At 44.1% G+C, this 12604-nt stretch overlaps 1 protein-coding gene across 2 annotated transcripts in view; it reads left to right on the top strand.

The window, feature by feature from the left end:
- Positions 1 to 12097, top strand: part of ankrd50 (ankyrin repeat domain 50) — a 42154-nt gene extending 30057 nt beyond the window's left edge. The window contains exons 4-5 of one of the 2 annotated variants that reach the window (XM_084549848.1): positions 8152 to 11696; positions 11976 to 12097. In XM_084549848.1, the coding sequence (XP_084405974.1) occupies positions 8152 to 11693 (3542 nt within the window). In that variant the 3' untranslated portion in view covers positions 11694 to 11696; positions 11976 to 12097. Of the gene's footprint in view, positions 1 to 8151 lie in introns of both variants that reach the window. The other variant, XM_084549847.1, reaches the window with a different exon arrangement.
- The last annotated feature ends 507 nt before the right edge of the window (positions 12098 to 12604 follow it).

The raw sequence follows: 12604 nt of genomic DNA, 5'->3' as shown, positions 1-12604 counted from the left end.
CCGGGCCAGTAATTTGGCAAAAACCTTTAAATCTGCATTTAAAAGTGAAAGGGGCCTGTAACTGGAGCACTCGACCGGATCCTTTCCCTTTTTAAGAAGGAGTGAGATTAAAGCCGAATTAACATCTCTCGAAAATGAACCCACTTCTATTGAATATTGGATCATGTCCACTAGCAGTGGACCAATCAAAGGCCAGAAAGTAAGATAAAATTCGGGTGGGATTCCGTCCGGCCCTGGTGATCTACCTTTACGCATGTCTCTGACGGCTGCTTCACACTCCTGTAAAGTAACAGAGGCATCTAGTTTTACAGAGTCATCTTCGCTAAGGCGAGATAATTTAATGTCATTTAAGAAATTATTGCAGGCATGTTTATCAAAATGATTTTCCGAACTATACAGCTCCTGATAAAAGGAGGCAAGAGAAGCATTTACTTTTTTTGGGTCAGATTGTATGATGCCATCTTTATCTTTAATGCAAAAAATATCAGCAAAGTGCTCATCCTTTCGAAGCTTCATTGCTAGGAGATGACTGGGTTTAGAGGAGTTAAAATAGTAAGTTTGCCTCGTTTTGTGCATGAGGAATTCTGAACGGCGTTTCAGAAGAGAGTTAATCTCTTTTTTAATCATTTCTTTCTGTAGGGCTGCATGATCATTAAAATTATGTTGCAAGGTGGCATCAAGAGTTGCATATTTTAATTCTAAAGCCTCCAATTTGGCCGAGCGCTCCTTATTTCGTGTTGAGGCATATAAGGTGGTGTTGCTTCTTATAAAGCCCTTCACTGCCTCCCAAAGTATTCTAGGATCAGAAACAGAGCCGACATTAAACTCCAGAAATTCGCTAAAATTGCTTTCAAACTGAGTTTTAAATGTTTCATCTCGAAGTAAGGATGAGTTAAAGCGCCACCTAGGGGCTTTAGTAGAAGATGGACGAACAGTAACCGAACAATGTATTGGTTTGTGGTCAGACCAGGTAACTGGAATATAATGCGCATTTTGAATATTTTGAAATAAATCTTGGGAGGCGAAGATAAAATCTAACCTCGAAAAGGATTTATGTCTCCCTGAGTAAAATGAGAAGTCTTTTAGAGAAGGGTTTAACATACGCCAAATATCAACCATGCCTGTATCAGCTGCCCACTGGCGTAGCGCCTCGGATGCAAGACGTTGGTCTCTGGTCTCAATGCCGCCCGTTTTGTCCATACTGCTGTCCCAAACCGCATTGAAATCTGCCCCTAGAACTAAATGAAATCCTGTGAGATCAAGCAAAGCTTTAGTTAATAATCCATAAAAAGCGGCATCAAATGCGTTAGGGGCATAAGCAGAAATAAGTGCAATGTTTTTCCCATCCATACGGATTTTGGCAATGGCCATCCGACCCGCATCGTCTGCCCAAGAGTCAATCATATCAAATTTCAGTTTTCGTTTACACAGTACCATTACTCCTCTACATTTAGTAGATGCAGAAGAAGTTGCAATGGGGTGATAAAACTTATTAGCTAAGCGACCCGCATCTTTGGATAAAAGATGTGATTCCTGAATCATAGCAAAATCTATATTTTTCTTGCGGAGAAAATCTAGTACAGTAGTTCTTTTATGTGGAATGTTAAGACCCCTGGCATTGACTGAAATGAGATTAAGAGCAGTCATACGCTAAAAGAAGTTGTAAAAAATAAAAAATAGATGAAGTTGCCTCCATAGTAGTAAGAGAGAAGTCTGGATCCAAAAAAAAAAAAAAAAAAAAAAAAAAAAACACCCCAAAACAAGAAAGGACAAAAAACATCAAAAACACCAAAAAGAGCAAAGGAAGGTGAAGAAGAAAAGTACTTTCAAACCTTCCTGACAAGTCCACAACCGGACAACTAACTCAGAGAACTATGAGTTTCTGGCCACTCAAGTAAGGCAGCAACACCACCAATTATCAAATATCAAAAATAGCAGCAGTGTGAACTTTTTTTTTTTTTTTTTTTCCCCCCTCTTCTAGCAATAACACATCTGGTTTGTAAACATTATGTGGCACCTTTAGCAGTCTGTGACATCTTTGGACAAGCTCCCCATCCCACATACACACCCCGTGGATCCACATCACTTGTAGCCTAGGCACAGATACAGTATGAATGCACACCTACTGATGTACACATATGGCCTATAGATTATGCCAATAAAAACAATAGTGATGACGCTGGGATGAAGGAGCAAAACAAAACAAAACATTCCCATCTTCAATATAATGAAACGAAAAATGTTCATCTAAATGTCCATCAGAGAGGGGGCTGAAGATATGAAGATAAACATAAATCACGTTGTCTTACCCAGGTCACCCTGACGGGGGATGGGGGGGGTCATTTGAAGTCAGTGTCACTTACAGGTTTTTGATGCATCTCAGAGCCTTCTTGGGGTCATCAAAACGATGCTTTACCCCGCTTGCTGTTGTGAATGAAAGCACAGCTGGATACCCGATGCCAAACGGGATTTTAGCTGAGTGAAGCAGACGTTTACACTCCAGAAAGGAGTGTCGTCGCTCCTGCGTGGCCTTGGAGAAATCTTGATAGAAGCTTATTTTGTGATTCTGCCAACGGACGTCTCCGATTTCTCTCGCCAGTTGTCTCACCCGCTCCTTCTGTTGAAACCTCAGGAAGCGCACGATGAAAGGCCTTGGGGGGGCTCCGGGCTTAGCTGGCAATAACGATCGATGGGCACGCTCCAAATCCAGACCCCCTTGGAAGTCATCTCGGAGGATTTCAGGGAGGGTATCTCTCAAAAACGATATAGCATCTTTATCTTCAACCCGTTCTGGGAATCCATAAATGCGTAGATTAACTCGCCTTTCCCGGTCCTCATACTCAGTTAGCTTGGCGTTCAGCCTTTCAACTTCAGAAGCCGCAGCCGGGGGCGAGTCGCACCGCTGCCTCTCTGCTTCTTCTAGCATGTCCAAACGAGCCTCGGCGCTAGTCATCCTGGTTAGCACGTCAGCTAATTTAGCTTCGACCGCCTCGACAGCTCTTCTCGTTTCTGACACGTCTTTGCGGATGTCTGCAAAGTGTTTGGTTTGGTCGTTGAGGATTTTCGTTTGAGACTCTGATAGTTCCTGAAGAAGCTCATGTATTTTAGCAATGGAAGTTGACTCATCCACGGGCTGCCGGGCAGGCGCAACAGGAGAGGCCGGGTTAGCTCTAAGGCTAGCGTTAGCCCTGGTGCTCTGTTGTTGTTGAGATGCACTTGCATCATTTTTCCGGTTATTCGGCATATCGGTGGTGGGAAAAAGTTACAATCGGCAATTTGTGAGAGAAAAATGTGGGAAAAAAATGCAAAAGCCGATATATTCACACAAAATGTCAAAGGGTGGTGCCGCAGCTCTCAGCCTAAGCAGCCATCTTACTCGGCGTCATCACGTGACCGTCCGTAGAATAGATTTTTATAAATCCAGGCAAGTGCTTTATTTCATGGTGTCTGCAGTCAAATTTCTATCTCCTCCTCCAGCTTTCCTTCTCACTGTATCTTCATAATTGGTGTGTCAGCGACCGTGGAATGTAGGAGACACTGTTTATCATAAACTACAGTGCAGAAGCATTTTTCTGCTGTTCCCCAGAGAAAATATTCATGATAGAGTAGCATCGCCAGAATTGGGCTGTAATGCACACCCGATGTTTTTCCTTTGTCCCACTGCAAATAAAACAAATCGGAATCAAGACAAGATATTAGATGTCACACTTTGCTGGAGTCACTAGCTAGAGTTAGGTACTCCTCTGCACCCCTTAGGTCTTTATTTTTTTTGTCCTTAGTTTTCCCTTTAGTGGCCTCTTTCCCCTTCCGAGCTAGCGAGTTTCCTGTCCCAGCTGGAGCAAACCCAGAATGTCCAAAGAAGGATTTGGTTCAGAAGAAGCGTGAGGACCGGCCATTTGACGTCAGAATCTGAAAGTCATAGACGAGGATATAGCACAAAACTTCAGATGTCTGCCTTAAAACAGAGGCTGGAATACATTTGATACCGTGTGTCAATAAACGGGGAAGGAAGCAGGTTTATCCTTCAAGCAAAACAAAACAGCGTTAAGAACCTGACATCAAACCGAGGCGTGGAGAAAACGAGGAGAGAAATCCTCTGATGATAGTGTGATAGGCTGAAATTTGATCTTTAATGCTTGAAGTCTGAGCCAGAGAAGTGAGTACACAGAGAGCTGGAATGCACTTTAGGATCATGTGGTGCCTTCAATCGTTGCAGTTTCCTTTGAAATAAAACTTAAGGTAACCTCAGAGACATTGTGATAGCCCATTATAATTCTTCCCAGGATCCGTCAAGATGAGTAATCAGTCGGGGTTTTAAAGCAAAGGTTTGAAATATGAACCGAATATTCACTGTTGTTGTTTTTGTTTTTGTACTCCTGCTGCAGTCATTTTACCAACCTCGGTGCTTTGCATGCTCACCGTGAAAGCTGCTTCTTGTAGTGTCAGTGACTCCTCCAGGGTCGGAGTGGGAGCTGGCACAAGAGGTCATGTAGCTGCAGAAGAGAAGGTGAAGGGAGTGTGCAAAGTCCACACGGTCGCTGAAAACAATGGCAGACTGAAAGTGGGTTAGGGTCATTGAGTTGCTGTAATTATCAGGCAGTTACATGGTGCAATGCCAGGAGTGATTCTTTATGGCTTTACTGGTTCAAACCACTTCCACAGCCATCCTTTCTGGTATATTCACTCACGCCTCTAGATATAAATATTTTAACAAAATGATTTTGACTGGGACATTTCGTTCTAGTCTAGATTGTAGAACTGTAGGAACTTTTTCATAGTTCCTGAGAAAAGCAGCCCCTTTTCTGTGTCCATACTGCAGGAATGATTGTAGTTCTTCAGGTCCTTCAGGTCCTTTTAGACCACAGAAACTGCAGGAACTTTTTTTTTAATATATAGTACATTTTAAGGTCTGAAGAAAGTACCTCCCTTTCTATGTGCCAGGAACTGGAAATTATTGTTGTACTTTGGGGGCTTTTTTTTTTTTTTTTTAAGACTGCAGGAACTTTTTCATTGTTTCTGTAAGATCTGGGGAAGGTAGCCGAATTATTTCTGCGTGTCTGCACTGTAGGAACTGAGAATTATTGTAGCTTTTTTTAGACTGCAGGAACTTTTTCATAGTTCCTGTAGGGTGTGGAAAATGTACGCCTTTTCTGTGTATCCATACTGTGGGAACTTAGAATGATTGTAGTTCTTTGGGATCCTGTAGACTGCAGGAACTTTTTCATAGTTCCGGTAAGGTGTGAAGAAAGTACCCCTGATTTCTGTGTATGCATACTGCAGGAACTGACAATGATTGTAGTTCTTCAGTGTATTTTTAGACTGCACAAACTTCTTTTTCATAGTTCCTGTAAGGTGTGGAGAAAGCCCTTGTTCTCTGTGTCCATACTGCAGGAACTGAGAATGATTGTAGTTCTTAAGGGTCTTTGTTAGACTGCAGTAACTTTTTTATAGTATGTGTAAATTTTGGGGAAAGTACTCAACTTTCTGTGTGTCTGCACTGCAGGACCATTTTAGGGTCTTTTAGGGAGATATTTAAGAATAGGCAGAAGAGGAACCTTGAGTAACATAAGTGTCTGGTGACTGGACAAACACATCTTTAAATATCTGTGTAAACACTGGGAACAGTTAGCCGTGTAAACAACCGCTCTTATCTTTTAAGCATTCTTATTGGTGGTGCAAAAGCAACCAGTAGGCCTTGAAGGGATGTTTTATTTTTTTCCCCCTCAGGGGATCTCCCCAGTGGATAATTATCCTCAGAGGTTCCCTCGAACTTTGTGGTCCGAAAGTGCCTAATGTCAAGGATATGCACAGTCACATGGGGGCAACAAGGACTCTGGCTGGCTGTGTTTTCCCTGACTTCCTTCCCAAAGTGGTGGCGTTTGTTGAGCGTGGGCAACATTAAGGAACACTCTCTGTTATATCTTACTGTTTCGCTGCAAACCGCCTGCTCTCTTTGATTGTTGGTGTGCATGAATGAATGAACAGTAGGAACAAACGCAGGTAAAAACCTTATAAGTCACTTGATGTAGTTCCACATCAATAAATCTGTGCGTAGCCCACAAAGAATGTGGACAAAGCTGCCGTGGAGAATGTAAAGCACAAAACAACCTGATTTATGTACAACATCAGTGGGCGACATCCGATGGCAGGACACCCATTAACCCCCTTTGTCGATCATAGATCCTGCTTAAATGTGTTTGTGTACTAGAACAATAAAGTCATTAGCCGCTAATATGTTCTCCCTTGTGGCTAGTATCTGCGACATAAAATATTTTATTACACGGTGCCTATCCTAAAGTCCAACCTGTGACTGTTCTGTCTTCTTGTCACGTATCAGAGTTTACAACTCAATATGTTCATTTTATCTGAGGTGTGAATGCTTTTAATTTCATCTAGGAACCAATTCCACATCACAGTTTGAAATATAGCAAAGGCCCCAAGGACACAGGGAAAGAGATTATAGTGAGGCGCTGTTAGTGAGGGGAGTGTGCTTATCTTAAACAAACTCAGAAGCAGGTGATAAAGAAAACCCACCTCTCCTTCTGTTTACTAGGATCTGTTGTCCAAACTGTCAGCGCCTGCTTGGGAACTCTTGTTAAACGCATCAGGTTTGTTATCTGGCTTCCAGGTGTGTGGTTACCACTGAGCCCGTGCAGAATAAGATTTCACAGTCTTTTCGGCCCACACAATAGCAGTCGGATGAACAGAGCAGCGCCTCGGGCTCGGTGATGGGCTCTGATTCATATTATGTACGGGGGGAATAAGTTGTTATATAATCAAAGCAATCACATTTGAGGACGATGAAGTTCTTGGTGTCGAATCCTGTCATTACTTGCCAACTAAATCTTCGAGGGCTCTCCTGTCGGTACATAAAATGTTGAGAGAATAATAAGGAAGCCAGAAATTAAATGTGTAATTACCTTGGTTTAGATAACTCTGCATGGCGGTGAAGCACACCATTTTTGGGAGTAAATGCTTTTCCCATAGTAGACCGCTTGAAAAAAATCGGTATGTCAACAACACTGAGAGGGCCTCTAGTGACATTTTTTTCCTGTCCCAGTAACCCCCGAGAACCATGGGAACTGTAAATAAAAGTATGCAGAAATGCTGTCCTTGCCCTCGGGGCTGCAGGCTGCACAGACCATGAACAGATTGTTTTAATATGGAGGAAAGTTCACTTTATGCCCATTAGCCGAGGCCATTACGGAGCCATTTTTCCACGTCTGAGAGGAATTCCCATTAAAGATCATTCATTAAGACCGTCTGTGATCATTTATTTATTTATTTTTTGCACTAGGGTTTCTAGAGGTCTGTGTGGGAGCATGTAGCACAATAAGTGAGACACTGGAGAAATGTTTTACAGCCCACTGATGTGTTACAGACATGGAAATTATATCTCCCTTGCTCGCCTCCATTTTGGTTCTTCAGTGCCTACAGCAGATTGACTCTACGACTCTACGGTTAATGAATGACCAATCACGCTGGTTTCAGTGTTGAAATAAACTATATGTTTTATCTTTTAGACAGTTTCTGATTTATTTTAGTAAGCATTTTGCCAAGGCCGGTGCTCCCTTTTTCTTTTTTTCTCTCATAATGAGTATGATACATTTGTGTAGTGGGAGCGTGAGCCAAGAAGAGCCTAATGTAATATTCATAAATTCAGTGTTCATGTTTTTATATATATATTTTCTAATCCTATCTCAGGCGTATTCTAAATTAGTACAACTCAATATCTCCTGCAGCACACATAGTACAGTGCGCTAATTGCTATGATTTAGTTTTCGTTGTGTTTTTATGGTCTGAGCTGATAGCGAACACCTGCTGATCATGTTTGCTTCCAGCAGCCAGCGAGGTTATGCTCTCAATTCCTCTGAAAGGCTTTCCTTTAACAACATGGCTTTACTGTTAATTATCTTATGGCTTAGGAAATTAAAAATTGGCTTAACCTAATTATCCAAAGGTACATGATCAGTGGACAAATACCGGGTATGATCTCAAGGTCAGACGTGCCCAGCATTGGGGAGAGTAGCGGTACTCATCAGTTATTACTACAACCACTGTCATTGGTAAATTTATCCTTTGCAGTCTTATATATACAGACCAATTTATTTCTCTGTCTGACTCGTCTAATGCAATTTTCTTTTATTTCAGGATTCCGCAAAATCAGCCTTGATGATCTGCGCAAGGCCTACATCGTCAAGGATGTGCAGCAGTACATCCTTCACAGGCTGGATCAGGAGGAGGCCCTGAGGCAGCACCTGACCAAGGAGACAGCCGAGATGCTCAACCAACTTCACATTAAAAGCAGCGGGTGTTTCCTGTACCTGGAGCGTGTGCTGGACGGCGTGGTGGAGAACTTTATCATGCTCCGCGAGATCCGTGACATCCCTGGCACTCTCAACGGCCTCTACCTGTGGCTCTGCCAGAGACTATTTGTCAGAAAACAGTTTGCCAAAGTCCAACCGATTCTCAACGTAATCCTTGCAACTTGCCGGCCGCTCACAGTCAAGGAACTGTACCACGCAGTCTGGACCAAAAACATGACACTGACTATGGAAGAGTTTCAGAAAAAGATGGACATTCTCTCCAAGTTGTTGGTTGATGGCCTTGGGAATACTAAAATCCTTTTTCACTACAGTTTTGCAGAGTGGCTACTGGATGTTAAGCATTGCACCCAGAAGTACTTGTGCAATGCAGCAGAGGGACACCGAATGTTGGCCATGAGTTACACTTGCCGGGCAAAGCAGCTCAAACCACTCGAAGTGCAGGAATTTGCACTGCACCTTGTCAATTCTAATTTGCAGATTGAGCCATTTAATCTGGCTCTTTGGATGGTTTGGAATGGGACCCCTGCTAAAGACTCCCTGAGCACCTCTATACCAAGAGAACAGGAGGTTCTGCAACTTCTGGTCAAAGCTGGAGCTCATGTCAACAACGAGGACGACCACGCTTCATGTATTGTACAGCAGGCCCTAGAAAGAGAGGACTCAATACGGACATTACTTGACAACGGGGCATCTGTGAATCAGTGCGACTCCAGTGGAAGAACGTTGCTGGGCAATGCTGCGTACAGTGGAAACCTCGACGTGGTTAACTTGCTCATATCTAGAGGGGCAAACATGGAGCTGGAAGACAACCACGGACAAACGGCACTTACGCTTGCTGCAAGGCAGGGCCATACCAAAGTGGTCAACTGCTTAATTGGCTGTGAGGCCAACATAAACCACACCGATCACGATGGATGGACCGCCCTGCGCTCAGCAGCTTGGGGCGGACATTCAGAAGTTGTGTCCGCTCTGCTTTATGCCGGTGCCAAGGTGGACTGTGCCGATGCTGACGGTAGAACTGCTTTGAGAGCTGCCGCTTGGGGGGGCCATGAAGACATAGTGTTGAACCTTCTACAGCATGGAGCTGAGGTCAACAAAGCAGACAATGAAGGAAGAACAGCTCTCATTGCTGCAGCGTACATGGGACACAGAGAGATTGTTGAGCACCTACTGGACCACGGGGCCGAAGTTAATCATGAAGATGTCGATGGGCGGACTGCCCTTTCAGTCGCTGCTCTCTGTGTTCCCGCTAGTAAAGGCCATGCGTCAGTTGTGAGCCTTTTGATCGACAGAGGAGCAGAGGTTGACCACTGTGACAAAGACTGCATGACTCCTCTCCTCGTGGCTGGCTATGAAGGACATGTAGATGTAGTAGATCTGCTTTTGGAAGGTGGAGCCGATGTTGATCACACTGATAACAATGGCCGCACCCCTCTTCTGGCTGCAGCGTCAATGGGCCACGCATCTGTCGTCAACACATTACTATTCTGGGGGGCTGCTGTTGATAGCATCGACAGTGAGGGAAGGACTGTGCTGAGCATTGCGTCTGCTCAGGGAAACGTGGAGGTGGTCAGAACTCTGCTGGACAGAGGTCTGGATGAGAATCACAGGGACGATGCAGGCTGGACCCCGCTACACATGGCTTCGTTTGAGGGCCACCGCCAAGTGTGCGATGCCCTTATTGAACAAGGAGCTCGTTGCACGGAGGTAGATAATGATGGTAGAATACCCCTGATATTAGCTGCACAAGAGGGACACTACGACTGTGTGCAAATTCTTCTGGAAAACAAGTCATGCATCGACCAGAGGGGGTATGATGGGAGGAATGCTCTCAGGGTAGCTGCACTAGAAGGTCACAGGGACATTGTTGAACTGCTACTGAGCCACGATGCTGATATAGATTACAAAGATGCAGACGGACGCCCAACACTCTACATACTGGCACTTGAAAATCAGCTGGCCATGACAGAGTATTTCCTTGAAAATGGAGCAAATGTGGAGGCTTGTGACACTGAGGGGAGAACAGCCCTCCACGTATCCTGCTGGCAAGGGCATGTTGAAATGGCGAGGCTGCTGATTAACTATCATGCTGATGTGAATGCCTGTGACAATGAGAAGCGATCTGCCCTCCAGTCGGCTGCGTGGCAAGGCCACACAAAAGTCGTGCAGTTTTTGATAGAGAATGGCACCCATGTGGATCATACATGCAACCAGGGAGCGACAGCACTAGGCATAGCTGCCCAGGAGGGTCACATCGAAGTTGTGCAGATACTTCTGGAAAACGGCGCAGACCCCAACCACGCGGATCAGTTTGGACGAACAGCAATGAGGGTGGCAGCCAAAGGTGGCCATTCAATGATCATAAAACTTCTGGAAAAATATGGAGCCACAACCCTTAACGGCTGCAACCCCTCCCCAGTACATACCATGGAAGAGAAAACACCATTGGCAGTGACTGGTAAAATGCAGTCCCTCACCATCAAATCAAGTAGTTCTGGCAGCACTGGGGCAGGAGATATGCAGTCGACTGGACGCGGTCTAACCAACGGGCCTGTCCATGCGTTCAGCTCACCATCAGAATCTCCTGACTCAACCGTTGATAGACAGAAATCCTCCCTGTCAAATAACTCCCTCAAGAGCTCAAAGAACTCGTCGTTGAGAACCACGTCGTCTACAGCCACAGCGCAGACTGTGCCGATTGACAGTTTTCATGGACTGACATTTACAGAACAAATTCAGCAGCACTCACTGCCTCGCAGCCGGAGCAGACAGTCTATTGTGTCCCCTTCCTCTACGACAAAATCCATCGGTCAGCAACCGTCATCTCCATCCAGTGACTTTGACTGGTCTCAGTTGAAACCTAGTCTGAAGTCAGCAAAGGGAACTAAAACCGGCAACGGGACGTCGAATAGCAAAGCAGCACTGGGAGACAAGAAGAAAGTCAAGAACAGCGGCTCAACCCAAGGTCAGGTTTTGGAGTACGAGATGACGCAGTTTGACAAGAGGATCGCCCTGAACAAATCAGTAGCCCACATTGCAGTAAAGGACCCTCATTGTAAGATCATGATCGGTAGTTCGATTCAGCAGGAAAGGGGGCAATGCCAAGATCAGTTCTTCATCCAGCAGCAGAGCTGTTCTGAGAAGAGGAGAAATGGGATCATGACCAACCCCAACTATCACCTACAGGGCAATCAGGTTTTCTTGAGTAGGGTGTCAGTTCCACGGACTGTGCAGAACAGAGGCCACCAGGATGTTCTAGAGAACTATCCCATAGGGGAAACAGAGCTAAGCCTTAAACAAGCCCTGAAACTGCAGATTGAAGGATCGGACCCTGGGTTTAACTACAAAAAGGAGACTCCATTATAGCTGGTAAGAGACGCTTTCAAAAAAATAATCCTTCAGTATGGGCTGTTGTTGAAATACATCAAGCATGTGTATAGACGTGTAAATCGATGCAGGGGTGATAGCGTACGCTTTTGGCTTGTCTGGTCATTCACAGGTTAATAAGTCTAAAAATACAGTTGCACTCTATAGAACCGTCATTAGAAGAGTTAAATCAGACCTACGTGAAGAATGCTTCAATCTGGACAAGCAGATGTTTTCCTCCAAAACAAAACCTTAACCCAAATCATTCCTGTGCTGTTTCAGATGTCTTGAATGCCATTCGTCATGCAGACGTTGGAGGGAATGTGCCAAAGCAACTGTTTTCATCTGCATAAATATCCTAGATCATTGTTTTTTTTTTTTTTTTTTTTCCATCTGTGGGAGACCTCAAAAATAATACCTAGGGAGGATTGTTGATCGCTGCCTGAGGCTTATGTGAACTGATACTTCGACGTGCCTACATCTGTTACAGCCTTCTTCATGTATTCATGCAAACTATCATTTTTAATTTAATGTAATGCTATTTAATAAACAGTGTATGCACTTTTAAAAGAGCAAAAATGACAGACATGCATTTGTTTTATTCACTTTGTATCCCATCCATGTTTTATCAAAGTTTGAAACATACCAATGCTTTTTTTTTTTTTTTTTATATTATTATTATGTTTGTTCTGTCGTCTTTTTAACACTGACAGCGATGTGCCACTGCGTACATTGTCACAATACAGAGGACTTAACAGCAACCGATGCCATGGCAAAAGAATTAAAGCGCATTGATAGTCTGCCTTTCTAGAGACCCCAAATAATCTGTGTTAACTTTGATCAGTGTGCTAAACCTATGTTGTGTGTGATATGTTAATAGCTATGGCAATTTACTTCACGAGTATATACAA

This window comes from Chelon labrosus (genome assembly GCF_963514085.1).
Source record: "Chelon labrosus genome assembly, chromosome: 8".
In the NCBI taxonomy this organism is placed as follows: domain Eukaryota; kingdom Metazoa; phylum Chordata; class Actinopteri; order Mugiliformes; family Mugilidae; genus Chelon; species Chelon labrosus.
Note: the sequence above shows the minus strand (reverse complement) of the source record. Positions and strands in the feature narration are given on the sequence as shown.